The 25592-nt window shown below is 37.8% G+C and overlaps 2 protein-coding genes across 2 annotated transcripts in view; one reads left to right on the top strand and one right to left on the bottom strand.

Moving 5' to 3' along the window:
* The window catches only part of phactr3a (phosphatase and actin regulator 3a), a 35739-nt gene extending 20111 nt beyond the window's left edge, over positions 1 to 15628 (bottom strand). Inside the window, exon 1 of the mRNA XM_028022301.1 lies at positions 15325 to 15628. Coding sequence (XP_027878102.1) covers positions 15325 to 15427 — 103 coding nt within the window. The 5' untranslated portion in view covers positions 15428 to 15628. The remainder of the gene's footprint in view (positions 1 to 15324) is intronic.
* Positions 15629 to 16390: 762 nt separating this feature from the next.
* On the top strand, positions 16391 to 23174 carry pigt (phosphatidylinositol glycan anchor biosynthesis, class T). Its single transcript, XM_028021025.1, has 11 exons — positions 16391 to 16815; positions 17539 to 17716; positions 17961 to 18088; positions 18885 to 18985; positions 19093 to 19267; positions 19356 to 19453; positions 19629 to 19785; positions 20124 to 20324; positions 20888 to 21053; positions 21171 to 21254; positions 21354 to 23174. Exons 1-11 carry the CDS (start codon positions 16428 to 16430, stop codon positions 21601 to 21603), a joined length of 1926 nt encoding a protein of 641 aa, XP_027876826.1. The 5' UTR covers positions 16391 to 16427; the 3' UTR covers positions 21604 to 23174.
* The last annotated feature ends 2418 nt before the right edge of the window (positions 23175 to 25592 follow it).

Genomic DNA, 25592 nt, shown 5'->3' with positions numbered 1-25592 from the left:
CATAGGTTATTAAATCTGACAACGATAAACTTCAGTCAAATAAAAGGAGTGATCCTGTTATTTTAAACATGGTTCACACAGTTTAAAATAATACCAAATGGAAATTATTACACGCTGTGGAGAGGTACGTTTATCTAACTTAACTTATTAAGTAGATTTAACTTGACACATTTAAGTCAGTCCTACTCAAATCATTTAGTTTACTTCAAATAACGGATTTTTTTTTTTTTTTTTAGCTCAGGTTGCCTTTATTTGAGAGTAGTTAGACAGGAAAGTGGGGGAAAAACATGTGGCAAAGCACCACATCTAGGACTTAGGTCTTCTTGTGTGATGTGTGCTTAATGTAATGCAAGTACGTCCATAAAATGACCTATATCTCAGTTCCTAAAATAGTCCAATTAATCCAGAAATCAATTCCTAAGCTTTTTTTTTTTTTTTTGCTCCAGGGATTCAACTTCATTTAAAGTATTTGTGTCAAACATGTGTTGCACATGATAAAAGAACAACATGAAACAAAACATACAATGCAAGATCTGTTGCTTCCATTAAGTTTTTGTTTATCCTGACAGTAATTCAGAAATTCAGTGATGGAAACTGTCATCCCTTCTTGTACTGAAGCACACACAATATGAAAAGCCGAGGCTCAGACAGATTCACACAAACTGAAATGCCCCAGCGTTTTGAGCAAAAAAAAAATAAAATAAAAGAGAGAGAGATGCTATCTTTAACTTACACATATTGAGCAAGTGGGCTGACAATGTGCAGACTAAAAGTGGTTTTCCCATAACCCACATCCAAACCTCGTTCGAATAGCAACCGCCAGGGGAGGAGGGAGATCTGTAAAAACATCCAGGAGAATTTCCACCCTTAAATGTTAAGAACCTGCTCTCCTAAAAGTAAAACTTTCATCCTATTCTGTGGGAAAGCTCCTTCTGGTCAGGTAATGGAAGTCCTGCTTCGCCCTTACACTGTGTAATGTTCTGAAGTCTTTCACATTAAAAGATTGGATTCATACTGACTCATTCAGTTCCTTTTATGTCTTCAGACATGCATGTTGCAAATCCTCTTTACTGGGATGGCTTAATCATAAAATGACACTCTGTTTGGCTGCTGGCTGAAAGGCATCAGGAAGCCTTGTGTTAGATGATTTCACAGCCACATGCACACGCGCGCGCGCACACACACACACACACACACACACACACACACACACACACACACACACAGAAAATCAAAAAGCCAGTGTATCAAAATAACAGCTGATTTAAATGCAAGAAGCCATGATTCCATACAAGCAACTGATGCTGCTATTTTCTGCACAGGGGGTTTTACTGGAGCGGAGGTTAAGACGGCTGCTTTTAGACTCAAGTGGCAGAGTCAGGTGGGTGAGCAGCTGTGTGTAATTTATTGCTGTTCTTTTTCCACCGGATCGCCTCAAGTCTGAACTATTTGATAAAGTAAATTCTGCGTGTGAGGACAACTGAAATTAACAGAAAAGAAATGCAGGCTTTCTAAGAAGTTTTAGCGTCACCACATGGTGACGAAGCCGACAGCTTGCCTGCAGCGGTTAAAACGATCCAAAGGGAGAAGAGCACAGAGTAATGTAAGGTGTCCTGGCGAAAGGAGCGATTCACAAGTGTTAGCACTGCTGTTTCAAAGCAAGTTCTCACACGGTAAGGATCCCCGCTTAGATTTGGATTTCCTCAAATGCACAGCCACGCAGGATCCATTATAAACAATGTGATTTAAACACCTGAGCAATGACTCGTACTAGAACAGGGAATACAGTAGAGTGGGCAAATCTGGAGCTCCTCTAGGGAATCCTGAAGCTGAGTTGAAAATAGAGTGCCTCATTTTATTTATTATAATTTTTTTTTAGGAGAGTTGTTTTTATCCAAACCTGTGCAGGGGTCAGGAGAAACAGTAACAGCGTCTTTTCTGTCACAGAAGTGTGGATACTTTAGAACAAACAGCTGCACCCTGTAATGAAAAGGTCAATAAGCCTTTAGAAATGCCTTCACTGCTGCCTGTAATCTATCTGAATTCAGAAGCAGGCATTTCAAAGAGCTGAGTCAAAAAAGAAAATCAACAAAAATAGCCACAAAAGTTTAAATTCAGCCTCGGAAATCTGAAGATTTTATGTTTTTTGTCTGTTCAGATGTGAAAAAATTCAACATGGTTTCTCTCACAAACAAAACAGTCAAAACATCTGCTTGAAAAGAAAAATTCTTAACAAGTAAAGTAAAGCTACACAATTTCTGTTATACATACAGTACATGACACTAGATTTTGTGTATAGCTTTTTGAAATTATGGTTGAAAAGTGCAAGGTGAAAAGATGTTGAAAGATGTCAAGTTTATGTTGCTCATGTTGCTAATGACAACTATAGGTGTTTAGAGCAGATCAAACAGGCTAGCCAAGCCTCGCCTTTACTGTCTTTGTCTCTCACACAGCCATAACAAAGATAATCCTGTTTACTCTATGGAGAGATGGTCCCTCACAACTTTGTAAATGTGTTGAATGGCACTTGCATGCATAAAATACACAAAAGAAACCTAGTCTTTGATGTTGCAAACAGTAGTTAGCACTTCCTGTCAAGTTTTAAACTTCTGACAAGAGCAATATTGACTTTGACACCAGCCCTTGATTAGGTTTTACATTCTTCTGAAGTACAATTGGAAAAATAATATTTGATCATTCAGCGAGTTTCACAAATTTCTTGGATAACTGTTGTCATAAAGTCTTCCACCTTCAGATAAATGTGTTGATTTCAACAGTTTGTGTGTGTAAAGCACACTTGTCCGCAAGACAAAGAGCTATAAAATACGCAAAATATTCCTTCCTCATGTAGAATGTTTTTTGGAAGGTTACAAATTAATCTTCTAGCATGACATTGATCCAAAGCATATCAGCAGAGCGAGACTAAAGTCATCAAGTAGGAACTCTGTGGAAGGAGCCAAAACATTGAGTTGCAGCCAAGAAGCCTAAAGGATTTTGACTTTCTCCACCAAATATGAAGCCATGTTTTGCCGTGAGAATACAGCGCTTTTTCACTTTTTTACTTCTGTGAAATTCACATTGTGTCACTCAAATACCAAATGAAATCACAGTATCTCAATAATGTCTTTGTAACTTCTTTTTGGAATAAAAAATGTAGCTCTTGTCCTGAAGTAAAATGTGTAGTAAAAGCTCTACGGAGAGAGAGGAAGAGATTTTGTCTGGTCTTCTTCCTGGCTCATTTGCCACAGAAATACTGCTTTGACCGCTGACAGGTTATCCAATAGTTTAACAGAAGTAGGCAAAAATCATAAATCAATGTTAATTGAGACATTTAGAAAAGGGCCCAAAGTCATAAATAATAAGCAACTCTGAACTGGCCTATCTGCCTTTTTTTTTATAGTGTTTTTAATGCAATTGGGTCTGCATTTTTGGAATGTATAGATTCCGCTGCATATGAGTGGATTAAATTAAATGGATTTTGTGTCCAGATTTGCACAATGTACTTTCCTTGTTAATGTGTTATTGACACACAAAAAAAGAAAGAAAGAAAAAAAGAAAGGAAGAAAGAAGGAAAGAGAATAAAGAAAGAGAGAAAGTAATTAATAAATAAAGAAAGAAATTAATAAAGAAAAGAAAAAAACTGGGCCTGTTTCCCAGCAGATCAAGGGCCAGGATGAGTGAAGGCATCTGTGATCCAGGACAGGCTTATCAGTACACAGACCACGGCTCGGCACGCTGCTGCAGCCTGCTGCAGCGGAACCGTTGGAGCTGTCCACAGTGCTGAAGCAAAACCAGCACCACTCCCTCTCTGAAACCCTGTTTAACTACAGTTCTTTAGCTATATATATATTTCATTTGTTCATATATTACTTGGCTTTAGCTTTGTTCTTAATTGCATTTTAACAAGAACAGAAGTCTTGACCTGAAACACCCAGGTCAGGTTTTTACTTTCAAAAGGGACCGAAAAAATATTTCCCGTCGTAAAATATTCACTGTTAGACATTTAAATTGTGAATAAATTATGACACATTTCTAAACCTTTCGGAATACATTTTCTGACAAATGGTTTAAAAATGTTTTATTTTAAGACAAAAAAATCAGAGTTATGTCCCAACTTAGCGGAATGCTTCAACAAGGAAGCGCTCATCAACTTTAGATTTAATGCTGCTGATTTTTGCTAACTAAATGTACATTTTTGGGATTACTAGGACTCAATATAGCCTGGCTTAAACAAAACATCATAAAGTATCAGAAACACACATGTCCTTGCTTTTGCTCTGTGGATTTTTACAGACTAAAACTGATTAAAAACATAGAGAGGCGTCTCAGTGAAACTAAAGTTTGAGGCAGCACATTTGCTTTCTGTTACCTCCCCACATTTGACAGACATAAAAACTGGAAATACGATGAAAATGGTAAGACCGTCTCCACATAAGGAAAGCTCTAATCAACTGTAAGAAAACAAAGTGTCATTTAAAAAAGATAACAAGTATTATACTGGGCATATTTAGGCATTCAAATAAATGAGGCACTACATTATCATTTTTTCTTAATGTTCAGTTCCTAAAATAAATGTACTTAACTCATAGGCTGTTATAGATATTCATATTTTATAGATATTCATTATATATTATGTTTTGGCTGTTTACACACCTTTATTAAACAATATGTAATACACCTAAATTGCTTTAAACGAAGGCTCACTGAGACATAATCTATTTTTAACATTGCCTAGAGTGGTTTGTTTTTTTCTTTCTACATAATTACTATAACTAAATAGTCTTTTTTCGTTGTGTGTCAGCTGAATATTGTGCATCTTCTTTACACATCGTATTATTGTGAAGGTCACAGAGGTATGTAAAGCTGAATTTAAAAATGTTCAACCTCTGCGGCGTACAGTGCATCATGTATTAAAAGCTGCAGTAGTGATCAAATCCTTTTTTCAGTGTCTGATGTGAAGATTTTATTATATTAAATTGTTATTTATTATTATAATGAGCATTTGTGTTTTCTAAGTGTCAGTCTGTCTGTGTCGATTCTAAGGCCTGTCTGTTGAGAAGTGGCTTTAAACGCTGTAACTTCTGAGCTCCGTCTAAACGTCTTCTAAGAAGTTAGTGAGTTGCCAGAGACAGACTGTAGTAAAAAGTGAATGCAACCAAAGTCTCTCCATCCTTCCCTCTCATTTATCTTCACAACTCAGACACGGTGAGTGGAACATTTCAATGAAAAGTCTGACTTCATTTCCTTTTATGACTCTATTCCTTCTTGTGCCGTTATTTGATCGGGGCACATTATGTATTTCATTTTCTTGCTCCGGAGAGGCCCTGAGAGAACTGCTCAGTAACACTGCACTGTAAGTGGCTACTAAACATAAACACAAAGGCCTAAAACCACATTTCACCGTCTCCCCATCTCTCTGACAACACACTCAGTCACGAGGACAGCCCCTATATGCTGTGTGTAGTTTACCTTCTTCGTTTTTAGTTTCCTTCCCTCCTTGGTGTCTGTCTTCTATTATTTTTGGGAGGTTCTAGACAAAAGTGCTCAGCTTTGATGAGGCAGGGGAATTTCCTCTGGCCTCACATTTTCTTTGACTCAGTGTGGCTGATTTAGAAGGAGAGAAACATGCTGAGGCTTTGAAGAGGTGTGACGGTGCAATACGTCACATTTTTGGTAGGAGGAACCAGCAGGTATCTATTTTAAGGACGGTCTTTACTGTGGCAACTATACAATGCTGTAAACACCATTTTCAAAGATTTATTACTATTATTATTACTATTTTTTATTTTGCAGCTCAACACATCACCATCACCTCCAGGAGTCTAATCAAGACTTTCTGATTTATTATTCAGAGATAACCCTAACAGCATCATTAGAAAATATCTCAATAGAGAAAATGTAACTAGAAATGACTAAAAGAAATGGGGTTGATCAAACAAGCTTTCCAACAACTTTGCTTAAGCTAAATTTGCACAGGAGGTGACTAAAACAAAGTCACATTTTTAACAACAAGCTTCCCAGCTAAACACAGACAATCATTGAACAGCCTGAAGTAGCCATATCAAATACAACTGTGGACATCCAGCGTTTGCAAATGGATGAAATGTGTGAAATGTGGAGAACAAACTATTATATCAAGATGGGAGCATGTTATGTCCCATTTTGAAAGAGGAAAAAAATGCATCACATACCTTTTTGTTTGCAAAAACTAAATAAAAACAAATTGACTATCAATATTTTACGCTACTAATCTAGCATATCAACACCTTTTACAATACATTATTATTTATTTATTTTAAAAGCAAGAAAAAATGGTTTGAAGGAGATTATTTTCATCCTTGAACAATATATTCAGCTATTAATTTACTATCACTACAATTTTATGTTTGTCTGTGACAGTTATCAGTGGTAATGGCTTCAGTTTTACCTCATTTATTATTTTATTGTTTGTGCTGAATCTGTGTAGCGCTTCATACACACTTCTCTGTTGTGCTTTTTAAACTTCTTTTTTTCTTTGCAAACATCTTTAGGCTTTTAATAGAACAAATATCTGATGTGATAGTGGAGATGACCAAAATTATAATTTAACAGTAAGAAAAAGTTAGCATTAGCAGAAAATACGTCTTATCTTGTGGCACTTTTAACGTTTTTAAGTTTCCATTTCTACTAAAATATTTTTCAGGAGTTCTTATTAAGAAAATTTGTCTTTATTCAGTCTTGACTGAATACACTGAAGACTTAAACCTAACTAAATCTAATCAACTAACAAACAACAGGTCTCTCCACGTTTGTTTTCTTGTTTATTAATGACTTGGAGCTAATTGCAATGTTATGTGACATACCTACAAATATTAGACTACAATTGTGCTTGACACAATACTGAAAAAATCAAGGGGTATGAACAGTAGCTTGAAAGAATAGAAAATAACTAATAAAAAATATTACGACTGTTTAACTGCATCCTAAGCCTTTATTAACATCTTTAATTTTTTATTCATCCTGGTCCTGAATCTCCTGCAGTCTTAAAGGACGCGAGAAACTCACATCCACTGCATCTATGTTCCTGTTTTTCTATAGACGATCCATCATCTCACTGCAGCTAGCTTGCAATTAGGATAAGATCTTGGCTTTCCTTCAAAAAAAAAAAAAAAAAAGCTGCCACCTTCTCATTTCCTTCTCTCCTTCATTTCACTCATTCAGTCTTCTGTCCTTTTCTCCTGCCTGCCTTTCTGCAAAACATGCACCCACTGATCCGAAGACGTCAGGAGGAGTTTACCCTTCACATCATCCGGCTTGCAACTCCTTAAACTTCATTTAACCTCAGCCTTTAGAGGCTAAATCGCTGCATTTCATGCGGCTTTTACACCAGGATATCTCCCAGGTGTTCCAGGCCAGTCTTTGTGCATCAAGCAAGCGCTTTCTGTTTGCTGTCTTTGCCTGTTATCGTCTAGCACATTCTGACTGATAATTTGTGCGTTTTTTTTTTTCTTTTTTCAATTTGTCAGTCTGCACAAGATTGCCATTTTCTTCTGGAGACGGATTCGTAAGCCAGAAAAGCACATAGACTCACAGGTGTGGGCATGCAAACAACAGCCCTAGCAGCACATGGATCGTCAAAAAGCCTAATCTGTTCTCACATTCACAGCGCGATGCGGGACGTTGGCTGTTGTCATTTTTCTGTTCTGTTTTTTACGGACAACAGGAGGACAGCGAGGGAATCCGCACAGAGCACAGCCCAAAGCGGCATCTTATCTTCAAACACCCCAAGATGAGGAGGAGTTGTTTTTTTTTTGACTAGGAGGAATTACTGCTGTTCCATTGGCCTAATTTCAACAAAACAGAATCAATCAGCTAATAAGTTTGACGTTTTTGAGTTATAAACACAAGAATTTAGTGTTTATGATCATAAGATAACGTCAAACGACAGTAACGTCTGAGGTTGTGCTGCAAGTGTGTAGAGTTAACAGAGCTAAACTCCAAAGATATGAAATTAATGCTTTCCTCTAATTTACTGCATGAATCTATCAGGATTGGGAAGGGAACAGAATCTTCCATATTTTTATTCCTGCTTTTAACTGTAAACCCAACACTGCAAACTGTCAGAGCAAGAGAAAGAGAACTTAGCTACTCTAGTTTAACAGTAGAAGACTTTACTGCTAAACATCACATGATAACAGGATTTAAACAAGTTTCAAAAGATCACCACGATAATTATTAATGATATCAAGAAACCAACATTAGAAAAACGTTCAGAGAAAAATCCAAAGCCCAGTCATATTTTTATGAATTTGTAGACAAAGTAATGAGAGTAAACCCTTATTGTCTCAGGGTATATTATTCTTATCATACTAAATGTTTTTATTTTTAGTCTTTATTAGTTAATATTACCAGGATGTGAACTGCTTATTAGAGAAAGCAGATCTTTTAATGGTGGTTACGCAAATCTCCAACATTTCTTTCGACTTTATAAAGAATAATCTATAAAAGAAACTATGGTTTTAAAAAATTTACAGATTAAGACAATAAATAAATCAATAACTGTTGGAAACAGTAAAATACCTGGACTAAACAAGAAAGCCTTTATAAAAGGATTAAAAATTAATAAAGTCAAACAAAATTTAAAAAACAGATAAAAAAATACTACACTGAAAAATTTCATTATTCTCTAAAAATGCCTTTTCGAAGACTGAATAACAATTTTAAATAATATGTTGTCATCTATTCAGTAAGTTTCACTGAAATGTCAACATTATCAGTCCCACTATATGAGTCACAGAATAGTGCTGACCAATTTTCTTTAACCTTTTCCAAAGAGAAGAAAACTACTAAATCATTAAGTATTTTTGTTGTTGTTGGAGACGGAGTGAAACCAAAAGATCTGTTAAATTATCATTCTTTCTTAGAACATCTTTTTAAAATTATGAAAGGTGAACTTTTTGTATATCAGAGATTTTCTTAATCTCTGCTGTAATTCTTAGTGCTGATTTTTCCCATAACTTTCCCAAAGGTAAAATATAATGAATACTTAAAATCACTTACCCATAAGTTAACACAAAACCACAACGCTATCAGCACAGGAGAATATTCCATTTAGATCGACTATTACAACTTGGCTTTGGGTGAGTGTACGTTTCTTTAAATGCTCCTTGGACACCAAGATGCTACTCTGAGACTCTGCCTGGCTGATTGTTTTTCTTCTCTTCATGGATGGGAGATTGAATAGTTCACCAGTGGCTACTTGTAGCAAGTGATCTTGACTGATAAGTCCCATTTTCCTCAAAGCTGACCGTGATTAGGAAGTCATGACTCCGTTGTGGATTACAGCTTTGCCACTTAACACTGAAGTCTTAATTAGACTTTAGACACATTCAGATATGCGTATATTTCTAATCAAAACTTGTGTGCAGTTTAATTAAGTATCTGTGGACATTGTCTTTTTCAATTTTTAAATGTTGAATTTAGGTCTGGATTATCCTAAACTTTCTCCTTGGTTGCTTGGTGATCATAATGTTCTCTAACAGACTTCTGATGCCTTCACAGATCATCCTTAGAGTTTGTTAAATCACACACTAGAGTACTCAAATTAATCAAAATGACTTCTGAAGTTAATTTGGTTTCGCTGGATCTTAACTAATGGGTATCAGAGTAAAGAGGGGCAAATATAAATGTGCTTTTCAGGTGTTTCATTAAACATTTCATAACCACGAATCATTTTTTTCTTCTTTGTAACACTCATGTGCCACTTTATATTAGACTTTCACATAAATTACCAATAAAAAATTAGAATACTTATTGTTGTTATGCTTAAAAACACTAAAGATTTCCAAAGGAGTACATATATTTTTAAGCAAGGTTATAAATATTACAAAGGAAGATTCTATATCATCCTATTTACTAAGGTTAAAATCAAATAAAATGTTTTCTCTCTGAATGCTATAATATTAATATGCTGCCATGGTAAAATAATATTAATTTTACCATGGCAGCAGGTAAAATTAAGTGTTGATAGTAGATGGACCTTGACTTTTTTTTCTTTTGAAAATGTTTGCCTTCAGCTAAGAATTAAACTTTATATCCTTTTTCAAAACCACAGAGAAGACCACATACTGATCTAATTCCTATTTTTTATCTGCCTCTTCAGCCTCATTAAAGGTACTTTACTGCACCATGACAGGATAGACAAGATGTTTGTTCTTCTGCATGGCAGAACTATCAGGTTAAAGTTACAATTTCTGATTAAATGGCTTTTCCTTTTTCCTTGTTCAGCTCCACTTCTTCAGCTAGGCACCTCGACTGGCTAATCCTAGGTGTTATTGAAAAGATATTCTACTGTAAAGCAAAGCATTTAGTTGTTTAGTTCACATACTGCAATGAGACTAAGCAAAGCCCTATTATTATATTTTTAACCCAAACTAACACATTAAGATGATCCAAAACGGAGTTTTAAATTACTACTTATGTAAGGCATTCTTGTGTCCCTAATCCTATTTTGTATACATTCATATTGTACATTTTAGAAAGCTAAACAGGGATAATGTTACATAAGGCTGACTCATAATTTCTCACATTTACTCATCAATGTCTGACTGTAACACAGGGATTGTGAATAAGAAAAGCTCTAATCTGAGGTGAGGCAAAGTCAACCTTCATAAGCAGAAGTGAGTTTGGATATGGGTGACATGTAACAATTTAAAGTTGGGACTAGCACTTGGCCAATGCAAATAAAAATCATCCATTAGTTGTGCTCTGTCCAGTTGAGTCCTCAAAGGAATCAAGACCGATGACTCTTAGTTCAAAATGCTCACAGTGGTCAAACTTGAACTTGATGTGCATTGTCTGTACAAAAGGCAGAGGTAAGCTTATGAGATATTTAGTGATAACGCTGAAAGGATCTGTTTCAATGCACCTTTGGCACAAGGACAATCTTAGATAAAGGCATATAAGGCTGGAACAGAAAGGGCATGATAGACTCATCAAACCAGAACTGAATTATTCAGCACTTACAGTGGGCGGAATGGATACGATCAGAAAGAGGGACCTGTGCATACAAGTAAGAACATCCACCATTCAAAAGGTTTGATTCCGTCTAATTTTCGCAGGGGCTCGTGTTACACCTGCAGTTTCCCAAAATTCTTCTGACGTCAGGTCTAACAGGATTGTTTTGGTTTCAATGTGACCAATGGATGAAGATGAAGCCTAAAACATACTGATCATCAGTGGGTCTTGAATTTGGGTGGAAAGTGACCAACTCTTCTTTATTATGGTGCGTTTTTTAAAAAAAAAAAAAAGACTTTCTCATTTTCTTTCCCTCTTCTTCTATGAATAAAAACCCCCAACTTTTTTCAAAATGTTTTTCCATTTCAAAATTTCCAGATATAATTTTTTTTTTAATTATTCCTTTCAAAACAGTCTGGATATTTGAGCCTAAAATATTTACAAAATCTAAAATCAGACAACTTTAATACATCTGGAATATCTTGTGCAAAACACAGATTATTCAGTCACTGTTTGTGATGCATGAACCTTCATTTTTTTAAGTTTCAAAATAAACAGCTGAAAGACCCGTGAAGCAATGAACTGGCCGCTCTTTTTGTATCAGCGTTTGAAATTCTGATTTCAGTCTTTAAATAATGAAATCTGAAAACTCAATTTGTTTCATGCTTCCATGAAATAAATGGAATAATAAGAAAATCCTCATACATAACATTACTTTTTCAGACTTTGAAAGACTTTTACAAACCCAATGATTTACAAAATGTGCTTTCCCAAGGCATAATTCATCATCATCATCGTCATTCTCAAACTTTATTAACAAACTTAGGTTCACAGTTACACAAATAAAAAATAACACTAAGTACAAAACCGGAATTAAAAACTTGACTATTGTTACTGTTAGAATAATTATTACAGTAGCTCCATAATAATGAAATGGTAATTGATATTAATCAAAATCCGACTGTCTTTATTTGAAATTAGAGTTGATATTTCTGTTATTAAGGACTCTTTAAGCTCTTTCTTTCTTTCTTTCTTTTTTATCTAGCTAGGATCAGCTTTCTGTTATTTCACTGAATAGAAAATAACAGAAAGAAACCATCCATTGCCCCTGGACAGATTTTCTGACTACAAAACTTCAAGGTGTCCTCTCCACCCCATTACTCCCTCCTCACTCTGGAATGACTAAGTGGATCTTCAAGTGAAAGTGACATTTTACTAGCAGGTGAATCCAAGAGGTGGTTGTCAAAATGAACTGACTAAACAATTTGTTACAGTGCAACACTTACATTGACAAAAAGTTAAATGAGGATGTCTCAGAATGAGCAATGTGAAATTTTAATTATACCTGTTTGTTTTTCTTTCTTTTTTGTTTTTCTGTGTGGTTCACTGAAAACTTTTCTTTTGAACATACGCTCACTGGCCACTTTATTGGGAACAAACCAGAACTGCACTTCAGTACCAGGTTGGACTGATTTTGTATTCAGAACTGCCTCAATAATAATATTTACTTTATTCATCCCAGCAGGGAAATTATTTTGCAGTTACAGCACACGACAGGAGCTGTGTCTGCAGGCAGCCAAGCCGGCGCCATTTTTTGAAGGAGGACATGCGGCAGATGTTGTCGGGACCGGGAGTCAAACCTGCGACATCCGCGGGTCTAAGGCCTCCAAACGTGGGGCGTGCTAATCCGCTGCGCCACCACAGCACGCCCCAAATTCTCCTTACAATAGATTAAACAAAGCTATAGAAAAACTCCCAAGAGATTTTGGTCAATCTTGACAAGGTAGCATTCACAGGATTACAGGGAGCTCATCGTCATGATCAACAAACCAGTTTGAGATGATTGGAGCTTCTTGACTCGGTGTTATGTATTGATGGAAGTTGACATTAGAAGATGGCTGATGCAGTTATAAATGGATCGGCATGATCCGCAGCAATAATCAGGGAAGCTGGACCACTTAAATGATGCTGAGTTGCTTCTAAAGGACCCAAACTGTAAACCAGTTGAATGATACAAGAGAGATCCACGCTTTCATGTTAAATCTAACCCTAGAATCTTAATGTTGAAGTTGAATGAGTGAAGTTGAGTTTTTGGACCAGCAGCATCTATTATTAGCCAATTCTGTTGGGCCTTTGTGAACTGTAGCCTTTGTTTCCTGTTCTTAACTGACAGAAGAGCCACCCGATGTGATCTTCTGCAGCCCATCTGCTTCGAGGTTAATGTTTAGAGTTGTTACCCTGCATACCTTGTTTTAATTATTGTTGCTTCATCTCAAAGCAGTCTGGCCATTCTTGCTGGATATTTTCTCTTTCTTATGCCACTTTTTGTAGACCTGAGAGCTCACTATCCCCATTTTATCTCCTTTCTCCACTATACTTATTCTTGGCTTCATTTTCAGCAAGTTGTCTTCATCACGTCAACGTGTCTGACTGCACCGACTTCCTGGTACGAGATTGGCCAAATTTGGTATTAGTGTTATCAAGCAATTGAACAAGTGGCTGGTGAGCATGCAAACACACTGAACTAAAAAGGGCATTCTTAGTAAATAATACCAAAAAAAAGTAGGACTGGACTATTGGAGACAACTCAGTGAGAGTCTCCTGTTATCACTATTTCTAAGACAACATTGTTCCGATTCTGTGGGATGTTCAGCTGTTACTTGTCTCTATTGACTCTTCTCGTCAGTGTTGAGTCAGGGGATGAATACAGTGTCAGCCTCTCCTTTGCAGCTGCGTGAGGCACTGTAAAAGGAGAAAAGTGCAGTCTTTGCCAAAGTAATCCTTTGGCAAAGACTGGTGCCCCAGACATTGGTGCAGTGATGATCTTACACAGAGGAGAGCTGGGTCATGTTGTGAGTACTTCAGGTCATCAGATGCTGACACTGTACTCTGCTGTCACAAAGGTATAGTCATCCTGCTCTTATTTTCGTCGCAAAACTGCATTTGTTTCGTCTACGGAGGCTGATCTCACTGCACGGCTATCGTCACTTGCGTGGCGGATCTGCCGAGCCACTGTGTTGTTTATTCAGGTGTGTCAAAGACCCGCTGTGACATCATCACATTCACATAAGTGTGAATTAAAACCATCCTTGGGAGGGCCGCATTCAGCCAGGGGTCCGCTGAAAATGCACTTGGGCTAGCTGACGAGTGCAGGCAGGTGCAGTCGAGTGGCCTTCGTTAGAAATGAGCTGAAAGGTGAAAAGGCATAGCTTTTTTTTTCTGAATCATCCACTCAAGCATTCTTCGTGTGCGTAAAACTCACCACGTGTGGGAGGAAACAACAAGCCCTTTCCAAGCCCACATAAATTGACCATAAATAGCCTCGTGCTTACGTAAAAATCAATCCATGCATTTTCGGAGGAGTTAGATGGACGAATTAAGAATGGGAAGCTGATAGAGGAAGCACATTATCTGCAGCAGGAGTGCAGAGGCACCACTCGTTATCTGTTATTAATGAAAGATCATTTCATTAGCTCTATACCACATTCAAGAGGATGACAAACAGGCCCCGGGGGAAACAAACAAGGACTCCACACTGAAAGCAGCACCTGATATTTTCTTTAAAATTAAAGCCCGGAAGGGAAGAGTGGCGAGGGGGAGGGGGGATAGGTCTACCTATAGCCTGCATCATGTGGGGAAGCCTGGCATTGACCAGTCATCAGTTCAGTAGGAGAAGGCAGGGGGGGAGGGTTGTCAGTGCTGTCAATATGCAGAGATGTGCATGTGCCGGTTTAAACTGCATTAAAACCTAAAGCCAAGACCCGTGCTTACCCCCCATAACACTGGGCAAGCAGCACAGGCAGAGATAAGACAACAAATACGCTTAGCCTGGCACCATGGACCGCACATGCATGCGGATTGTGTGATGCTCCCAAAAATGCCCTATCCAGACAGGCTGGTTGCAGCCAAAGAAAAATATAATTATTATTATAATTTTTTTTTTTTTAATCCGCAAATAAGTGAAATCTCCTCACGTCGATATAATATTAAATACCCTCAATAGCCCACTACTTGAATCCACGTCAGCGCTATAAGAGCTACAGGCGTCTTTATAATAATGTGACCAGGCATAGCAGCCGTTCACAGACGCTGATATGGCACATTAATTTTCAATTTGCAGCGCCACGATTCGCTGTTACAGTCAATATTCGACATCCAGCGTTGGAAGCATATGCGCTAATTGTCCTGGCTGTTCTGACATCCCAGCGGGCGTTAGAGCATTTTTTCCATCGCTAAAAAAACAATAAATAATTCTATAATATAATAAATGAACACAAAATAAATGCTATAAAAAAATAAATAACCATCGTAATGCCGCGTTCATCCTACCTGTGCCGTGAGACAAATCGATGCCCGGTTCCGTGAGTATGTTCGGGTCACTTTGAGATCTGCCTCGCTGCAGACAGCCGTCTAGTCCATCTGATGTGGCCATGTAGAAGAAGACAGCGCAGGAATCCTGAATAAAATATTGAAAAACCCGAGCGGAGGCAAGCGAGGTCAGGAGGAAAACCAGCAAGCGGAGCAGAGCAGAGGAGAGGAGGGGAGATTTAATTCGCTCTGACAACAGCCGCTTTGAGCATCTACCAGGGAGCCATGGCTGGGCTGAAATTCACCGCGCGTGGATGTGTGTGCGCGTGCAATGCGCGAGCGCGTGTGACTGGGCCGTGTGTGACGATGTGTGGATGTGGAAAGGGGCTAAGGAGGGGGGCAAGGGGGGAGGGATGTGCCCCCGGTGGTACCAGCGGGGTGATGATGATGCCCATCTCTGTCCAGTGACACAATCAAATATTCAGCACCAGGACGTTGCAAATTCTGTATTGAATGTTTTATGGTGGCTTAGAACAGCATACAGTAGCCAGAATGTGATGCATACGTTCAGGGTCCATAGCTTTAAGTAGCTGAACGCTAATGTCACATTAGATTCAGTTGTAATGTAATGTAGATTAAATAGTAAAGTGTGTAATTTCATTTTTAAAAAATCTGTATATAAATAAACATGGTTCAGAATAATATGCCCTGCTGCAGATATTAATGAAAAATTATAAACCTCCACTTGTTTTTTTATATTATTAATGACAATTTGTGTCTGTATTTCTTTCATATTTATTCAATCTGTCCGAATTACTGGTATTCTAATAAAAGCTGGTCTTTTTACAAATATGCTTACCGAAAAATTAGCACAGCGATATAGCGAAATTTAATAATGAGCCGTCCGAACAAATTCATAGTTCCGCAAAAGTCAAAACACAGATTTTTGTGTTTTGAATTAAAATATAGGCATTTTAATGCAACTGGTCCCTTAAATAAAATATTTTTGCTTAAAACAAAGCATAGCTCAGTCACTGTCACGGGACTCAAAATGGAAAGAGTCTATTGGCTGGTTCTACGCGTGACGTTAGAAGGCGGAAGCAAATCACCTACCCAGTAGCAATATGGCAGCTCCCAGGTGTAGTCGCTGCGCTTGGTTACTTCTTGTATTTATTTATTCGTTATACGTGATGGTAATAAGTGAAGAACCTACGCCGGGTAATGAACAGCATGCAAGTGTGGTTGATAATCCACAAACACCGGCGGAAACAGTGAAGCAGCCGACAGAGGAGAGGCGGTGGGAAGCAACCCAGGTTGACGAAACAGTTCCCGATGATGCTGCTGCGATCAAACCGGACTTACCTGTCCCCGATTCGGTCCTGACACCAACACCGCCGCTCAAAGACGAGTTTCAGGAGGAGCTGGTCGTCAGACCGCTGCACTCCGGAGATATTTATGCTAGCTTCCAGTTTCGCACCGTGTGGGAGACTGACTTCACCAGAGGAAGCAAAGGTAATATCAGAATCGATCAGACTCTGTAAGTCTGGGCAGGTTTTGTTTTGTTTTAAGATCAGTGAAAGAAGGGGCAACCTTGCAGTATAGTAACAAAGCCCACTTCACTTTTTTTTTTATTTTTTTTTACCAATCACACATTTGTTGTAAAAGGACAACTTGAACAGCCACCTACACTGCAAAGAAAATCTTATCAGTCAAACCTTATTCACATTACATTTTAATAATTTTCCTTCCACCTCTCAATCGTGCTCTACTTTGTGACAGTCTGTTACTAAAAATCTAAATAAATTGAGGAGTAGTTTAGCATGACAAATTGTGAAAAGGTTTAAGGAGTATGAACACTTTTGCCACATAGGTGCCATATTTTGAAATACACTTCATGTAAAGTTTGATACAGGCGACTTTTGCAAAAAATATTCTTTCTGGTTTGGTTTGCACTGATTTCCCATCTCAACACTGGCGTTCAGTTTCAGGCTATTAAAGTTTGCCTTTACAAGACAGTATAGCTGTGAATTTTATGTATTGGAAATAATAGAAGATCACAAAATGTTAGCTAAAGAGAAGATTAGATGATACTTTTTGCACAACTTTATGAATGTGGTCATTAAAGAGAGACTTTTAAACCTTTAAAAATGAATGTGCAAAACACAAATTCCTCACATACACTTTCTTTCATGTAAATAATGTCCTTAATACTAAATACGTGGTTCCATTTCTCAGTGTCCCACTACAGGCTGTTCCCCAAATCTCTGGGTCAGGTCATCTCCAAGTTCTCCGTGCGAGAGCTGCACATCTCCTTCACACAGGGCTACTGGAGGACCATGCAGTGGGGGCAGCCCTACCTCCCATCCCCTCCAGGAGCTGAACTCTGGGTCTGGTTTCAGGACACTGTGACAGAGTGAGTGCTGCCATCTGGTGGCTACAAAGTGTTACAGCTTGTTTAACAGGTCTATATCTGTGGAATAAGATTTTAAAAAATGTTGAAAATAAGCATTTGTTTTAAGTATATACATTTCTGATCAGCTAAGATGGCTCCACATATATTTGACGTTAATGTTTATGTATTGTTATGCATCATTTTGCTGCTTTCGCGTGTCTGTCGGTCCCGTCAACATTTTTCTGCCTTCTCTCTCCCTTTTTAGTGTGGATGCCACATGGAAGGAGCTGACAAACGTTTTGTCAGGCATCTTCTGTGCTTCACTGAACTTCATTGACTCCACCAACACTGTTCAGCCCAGCGCCTCCTTCAAACCCCTGGGAATTGCCAACGGTACAGCAAAGCATTCTCAGTCTTTATTTTTGCATTCTACAAATTTCTCTTATGATACATTATACTGAATGAAACTTAAGATTGCTAATGACTGTTATTCAGTGCCAGCTCCTCCTTAGGCATTTATAAGAGAGAAAGATGCAGAAATCCAGGAGACAAATATACTGCACATTAGGGTGACTTTCATTACAAAAACAGCAATTTCCAGTCGTAGATTGTAAAATGTTTGAAGTAAAAAGAAAAAGAACACTGATAAAGTTTGGGTTTTGAGTTTTGGTGTTTAGTTTCAGTGCCAATAAAAAACTATTCAGGTTCTTCAGAGTTCCACTTGCCAGTCAGCAGTCAAGGAAGAAATGGTGCATTCAAATACTTCTCCATTGATTGGTGCAGTCCTTCTGTTTCTTATATCATTTCATGTCATATCATATCATATATCATATCATATCATATCATATCATATCATTGTGTGTCGTAGAAATATATCTAACTCACGTATTTTATTTTTATAGACTATAAGTAAGCATCTTTTGGCCTTGTTTTCTCTTATTCAGCTGCATTCAATCATCAGCACAGTTTAGAATATGTATTGTTTTAATATGACATAAATGTGTCCACATTATTTTACATGGTCCATTTTTTTTAAAGCTCTCTTGTATTTAGTTTTCATGCAGGTCATTTTTGTCTTGGTTTTCTAAAAAGATCTGACTCATTAAAGAAATCCTGGACAATGTACACATTGATCAAACCTTTTGTTCAAAATTCACTGCTTAAAATTCTGTTTATGCTGAAATTCAAGGTACAGACCACCGCTTCCTTCGCTACGCCACCCTCCCACGAGAAATCGTCTGCACTGAAAACTTGACTCCTTGGAAAAAACTGTTGCCGTGTGGATCCAAGGTGAATCCCTCTTTTTTTGCCAGTGTCTGTAGCGACAGTCTATGTGCCGATTTGGTGTACAACCGACTTTTTTTTCCCCCCTCTGTGTGGCACCTGTATATTTTCAGGCCGGTCTGGCTGTGCTGTTGAAGTCGGAGAAACTTTTCCACAGCAGTTTCCATTCCCAGGCTGTGCACATACGGCCGGTGTGTCAGGACGGGCCGTGCAAAACCTCGTCCTTGGAGCTGAGGCAGACGCTGAATGTGGTGTTTGACCTTCACGCCTCTGGACAGGGCAAACGAGGTCTCAAGAAGACAGCTCTATCTGCATTTGTCTACAACTTAACTATGTATCTCTTTAATTTTGCTAATGTATTCACTTCTCTCTTCAGAGTGGTCTTTGTTTAAGATGTTCTCCCGGACCCTCACCGAAGCCTGCCCTCTGGCCTCCTCCAGTAAAATATACATCGACGTCACAGACAACCCTCAGGTTGCTTTCTGTTCTTCCACTTTAAATATCTGTATATCTTTTGTAACAATGCAAACATCTGAGATGAACCTAATTAAATTGTCAAAGTGGTCTCAAACTCACCTGATAGAAGGGGACATTTTTTTCCCCCTTTAGTTTAAATTTATATAAAAACCAGATGGTTTTGTTTCTCCAGGAGGACCAGTTTGAGCTCAGTCCAGCTACTCATCTGCTGAGCCAGGCGGTGGTGTTGGGGGACAGACGGACCTTTTCCGTCTATGATCTGACCCAACAAGTCACCTTTGGGACTGTGCGCTCCCTTAATGTGCTGATTCGCTGGAAATCCACAGAGGGTGAGTGACAAAAGTGATGGCTGAAGCAGCTTTGCTGGATTGACTGAACATTACTGCTGGCAATTGATGACACCAGAAGAAGAGGGTGAATTTGTTTTACCTAGGCCAGAGTTTTTTGCTTGCCATTCTTCCTGACATTGTTCGGTCATTTTTGGATTGGAAGTGAAACCCATCAGAAACTATTTTTGAGCAGTTACATTAAATAAGATTCTACATTTTTCCACACTGTCCCAATTGGTGTACACTTGACATTGCCAAAGTAAAAGCGGGTTTCTTTCAGTTAAATTTTTTTTAGCATGTTTCTCTGTTTCAAATCATTGCCATCTTTCTTCGTGCAGGCGACATGCTTCGGCCCTTGCTCCACGCCGAGCGTTACGTTGCTGGGTACGGGCTGCAGACCGGAGAAATCCACACCTTAATGTACAACAACCATCCCTTCAGATCTTTTCCTGTGCTGCTGCTGGACTCTGTGCCCTGGTATCTGCGTCTCTACGTTCACACGCTGACCGTCACCAGCAAGGGAAAGGACAACAAGCCCAGTGAGTGTTAGAAATTAAGATGGAACTAGAAATTAAGATGTCAAATTACAATTGTCAGCCCAAATCAACCTTGGAAGACCACATTCTTTTACCTTTAAAATAAAATGTTGAGAATAGCACGGTATTCAAGTCTATCATAAATGTAAATATTAAAGTCTATCAGGAACTGAACGATATTAAATTCAGAAATTTCAGGGGAAAATATGCAACAATGTTTTGCAACATTTATCCTAACACAGTAGATTGGTTTACACATGTGGCCCCAAATAGAAGCATACACACATACACACACAAAGTGTGTATTTCTGTCCTTCAGTCTTCAGAAGATTACTGAATATGCCATAGTACATGCCATAGTATGTCCAAGTGACAATTATGTCACTTGGAGTCAAGTGACATAATTTACATGCAGATTTTTTTTGTTTGCTCAAGCTTCTATATCATTTCTTCATTCAATTATTTAAACTATCTGTAATTGAATGTGTTGTCAGACATACAAAGGGGTTGGTGCAAACATTAACATTCTGTTTTCGTTGCTCCTTTTACTTCCCTTCTATTCCCAGGTTACATCCACTACCAGCCGTCCAAAGACCGAATGCGGCCCCACCTGCTGGAGATGCTGGTCCAGCTGCCTCCACACTCTGTCACCGAGGTTACAGTGCAGTTTGAGAGGGCTCTGCTCAAATGGACCGAGTACACGCCTGATCCCAACCACGGATTCTACGTCGGGTATGAACACATTGCCTGTCACATCTGTCATAAGTCTGTCCTCCAAGTAAGAAATGAGCGTATATTTCAGATGCCAGCTTCCTTTCAATGATTAAGATGTTTCTCATTCAATTGTAGGTCTTCGGTTGTCAGTGCTCTTGTGCCAAGTACTGTAGCCATGAACACAAACATCACCAAGGAGCAACCCCTGTTCAGCACTTTGTGAGTGGAGTTGTTTTGCTTAGCATGTTAAGAGACGTCTTCCTGCCTTTTTTGTTTTCTCTTTGGGTGTAAAATCGCAGTTTTCACTTGTCTTTCTAGTTTTCCGACCAAAGAAGAGTCTAGCTACTTCATACGCGCCTACACAGAGCCTCTGCTGGTGAACCTGCCCACTCCAGACTTCAGCATGCCTTACAATGTTATCTGTTTAACGTGCACCGTTGTGGCCGTGGGATATGGCTCCTTGTACAACCTGCTGACCCGAAGCTTCCAGGTAGAAGAACCCAATCCAGGATTGGCCAAGCGAATAGCCAACGTTATCCGCAAGATGAGGGGCGTGCCGCCTCTGTGAGGAAGCACCCGAGGATCCATTAGGTTGCTACAGAAGTAGGTCCTTCACAGAATAGAAAAGAAACCCAAAGGCGTTAATGTTCAGGGAAGAACTGAGTCAAGCACTGGCATGCATGTACATAAAAAGGGCAATTTGAAGTTTTTTTTTTGTTGCTTTTTAAATTTAAGTACATGGGAAATGTACTAGTTAACTATAAAAGTGTTTTTGTGTCTGAAACAAGAACATTTATATACTATATTGCCATATGGTCCTGTTAATATGCTTCTGAATTTCTTAAAAACAATTTTTACTGTTGAACTTTTGCTGTGTTTCTGACCCTCTATTAGAAGAAGATGTCTCAAGATAAATCAAACCAGATTTATTTTTTTTTATTTTTGTTGGAATTACCAAAATTGTTTCTGTTTGCTAACCACCAAAATAATTAGAGAAAGAATATTTGGGAAATTAATTTATCAATATCTTCAGAGCCAGGAGATGTTCTGAATCCAAAAATCACATTGGTTTTGCTCAGTCAGGTCAACTTCCTGAACTATGGATGCAACATGAGCATTTTGATCATTGGGGAATTTAATAGAAATAGTTTCGATAATTCTGAAAACAAGAGAAATGTAGTCTGATTTAATTTCAGACAGTGAGGAAAAACGAAAGGTATATATCTTTTTATGCGGTGCACGCAAACCTCTGGTTTCCAATTTTAACTGTGTTTTTAAGCATAAGATCATCATTTGCGTAGTCTATTAAAACACATCATAAAGTAAAAAAATACACACAGACAGAAGAACAATTTGACATTTTTGTTCATGAAAATTGTATTAAAGAAGTGCAAGAGACTCAAAAACGATGTGTGTCATGGCTGTCTGCACGCACGGCCACATGATGTCGGACAGAACTTCTTAGCCCCTGGGCAGTCACCGTCGTGATCACAGAAGTTATAACACCAGGGCGTGAACTGTTTATAGGGGCAACTTCCTGGCTTCTCTGAAACATAAAGCGAAAATTCAAATAATTTGCAGCTCGTAGGGAGTAAATTAGAAATTTTGGCAGTTTGTTCATGTCTCACCTGGAACACTTGGCGTGCAAATGTAATCACACCCGTTGAAGCAGCACTTTTGATTCACTGTACACTGTATCATGACTTGCACAAAATGGCAGGGGCACATTTTCCATTCTACACACATTTCTCTCTTTCAATGCAGTCATCATCATGCACACACGGTCATGAAAGATTTTGGGCAGTGACCTGGTTTTAGACAAATAAACTGGCAAAATTGAATGACTGGCATGGATTAATAAACAGATAAAAAAAGAAAAACATTTTATGATAACACAAAAATTTTACAATGGTGAAACTTGCCAGGTTTCGGTTTTAATGCAGAGACCACAAGTGAATAAAGCACTAAAGGCAGAAAAGCTTTTGCAAACCAGAGAGTCCCATGTTGATTGCACTCCTGTGCTGCTGTCTGGACAGATGTCCAAGTTAACAAGCTGTAATCTGATGACTCAGAAGATGCTGGGTCCTTGTGCCAATACTGTTACCCCAGGGCAGTCTTGATGATAAACATTTCCAGCTGCTTAACTGGTCAGCGTGTCCTCATTTCTTTACACAAGGGAGCAAACAGAACGCCACAAAACAAATAACAAATGTTCCAGAAAACGCACAACAATTTCAGGTCACCTGTGGACTGTCATATTTCCAGGATCGTGTGCACAACAGCCAGAGCAGAAACATCGATTAGTCACAAACTGGGATTGGATTCATAGAGAAGCTGCAATAATCAGTGGATAATAAAATAAAAAGAAGTTGTACTTTTAATTTCTAACAAATGAGTGTAGTCTCTTTTTTTCAAAAATGTGTAATCATAATAATTTCTTTAAAAAGTTACTATTTCGGGTGGATTCTTCAGGAATCGACATGGATTTATAATGTGTCCTCAACAGTAAAAGCAAACTCAGACCAAAGTATGTTTATCTTTAAAGAGAGTTTGATAGACTTCAGAGACAACCGTGGAGCATGAAAAACTTCATAAGAGATGCACAAAAAACACATGAAGGACAATTAACTGCAAATAATGAGCAGAAAGACTCTAAAAACATCAGCACTTCTCTCAGTGAACATCTGGACCATTGGCTGGTTTTGGTATGGTTTTATTCTGTCCCTATTCCCTCGGGTCTTTTGAGAAAGGTCTTTTGATAATACCCAACGTAAGAAAAACCTACAGTGAAACACCATTTTTTTAACAGTCTTCTTGCAGACCTGAGACCAGGAAAGACCAATAATTTAAAAACCAACATTCAAACTCATCTTCTTGGTTTGCCAAGAAGATCACTAAATTTTATAAATCAAGCTAATTTATTCAGAAATTAAGTTTATTTTACATTTAATTAGTTGTTTTTATCTTTAATTTGACCCATATTTATATATATATATATATATTAAAAACAATCGTATTTAGTAAATGTTTATTTTGGTTTATTGTCATAATTTCTAAGTAAAATAGTGAAGGAAAAGGACCACTGAGATTTTAAAACTATTGTACTCTGTTTTCCTAGGAACATTTTCTTGAATTTTCTTGAATTCCATAGCCTCTAGGTTGATTGAAAAAAAAGAGATACTTAAACTAAAATATGTCATTTTATGTGATTATCAAGAGTTTGAGAACCTTAATATGAGAAACAAAATGCCTCAATACTTTAATTTGGAAAAATAAAATAAATTGAGGTGCAATACAGTTTAAAACCTCTAGGTGGGACTCTTTATTTAACAATGTCTACAGTCTGACTTGTAGTTTTGTTGTTGTCTTTCATTCATCAAACACGTTGAATAACTACAACTGATGAGAAATCCTTTCTTGAAAACAAATTAAACTTGGATGTTAGTCAGGATTATGCCTCTACTGACCAAGAATTTGGGACTTCAAAATAATATGTATCTTTTTGATGTAGATGTCATTTCAAATATGGACTGTCTAATTGTTCAAATACTGGGATATGTATGTGAGACATATTCTGACTTGGTTAAATTCCAACAAATCTTTCACCCGAAGAAACCCACATGGTCATTCTAGAGACTGCCGAAAGTCAAAAGAAGATATTTTCTCCCTGGAGTTTAGAAATAATCCATTTTACACATACATCTGATTTATATAAAACCATAGCAGTGAGCGGAATCTTATTTGTTGATTTTATCATCAGTATTCAAAAAGCGTGATATTTGACACTTTCAAGAATGTGTGTTTCATGTGCTCACATGGCTACAGCTTACCATTACAGCTGAAAAAAACATGTATTTTATGTTGTCCTCTCAAGAAACCAAACCTTGAAACATGATGTTTATTCAATGATTTATAGGGTGCTTTCTTATTTCTCTGTTTATCCCCTAAAAGTTGTATTGAGAATTCATTCATGAAAATAGTCTTGATGTTTTTATTATTATTATTATTATTTATTTTTATTTTTTTTGTATTTGTGTGGCAAGCTTCGGCTGTATGGTAAATGTCACTGTATGTCCTAGAAATGATGTGGGTGATATCAGCAACTTGAATCTGGACAAAGATGGCTAACAATAACAGAGGTTGTAAGTAAGATGAGTGGATATGTGACAAAGTGTGGAGAGCTTACTCTTGTGTGGGAAAGTATTCATATACCTGGAATAATTTTTACATTTATCAGGTCATAGTTGCAACCTTCAATGTGTTTTATTTGGATGGTGAATGATAAACAAACACAAAGTAGTGCAGATGTGGGAAGTTGGAAGATATATATATATATATATATATATATATATATATATATATATATATATATATATATTTACAACAAAATCCAATCAGGTTGAACGATTGTGTAAGCAACCTGAAGTCAAAACTTTAAATATCTCTTGCTGTAACTGTAGATGCAAGTCTTCTGGGCTTAGTCTTTGCCAGCTTTGCCTCTTTTTTGATAGAATACCTCAAGCTCCGTCAGACTGGGTGGAAGTATCTGTGAACATT

This window comes from Xiphophorus couchianus, chromosome 1 (genome assembly GCF_001444195.1).
Source record: "Xiphophorus couchianus chromosome 1, X_couchianus-1.0, whole genome shotgun sequence".
Classification (NCBI taxonomy): domain Eukaryota; kingdom Metazoa; phylum Chordata; class Actinopteri; order Cyprinodontiformes; family Poeciliidae; genus Xiphophorus; species Xiphophorus couchianus.
This window is presented reverse-complemented; position numbering and strand designations above follow the sequence as displayed.

What these genes read in the sequence shown, in the direction of transcription:
- pigt (XM_028021025.1), top strand. Translation starts at nt 16,428, where the DNA reads ATGGCAGCTCCCAGGTGTAGTCGCTGCGCTTGGTTACTTCTTGTATTT. An exon ending in TGTTGCCGTGTGGATCCAAG is followed by an intron (nt 18,986 to 19,092) that starts GTGAATCCCTCT and finishes GTATATTTTCAG; the next exon opens with GCCGGTCTGGCTGTGCTGTT. An exon ending in TCGCTGGAAATCCACAGAGG is followed by an intron (nt 19,786 to 20,123) that starts GTGAGTGACAAA and finishes TTCTTCGTGCAG; the next exon opens with GCGACATGCTTCGGCCCTTG.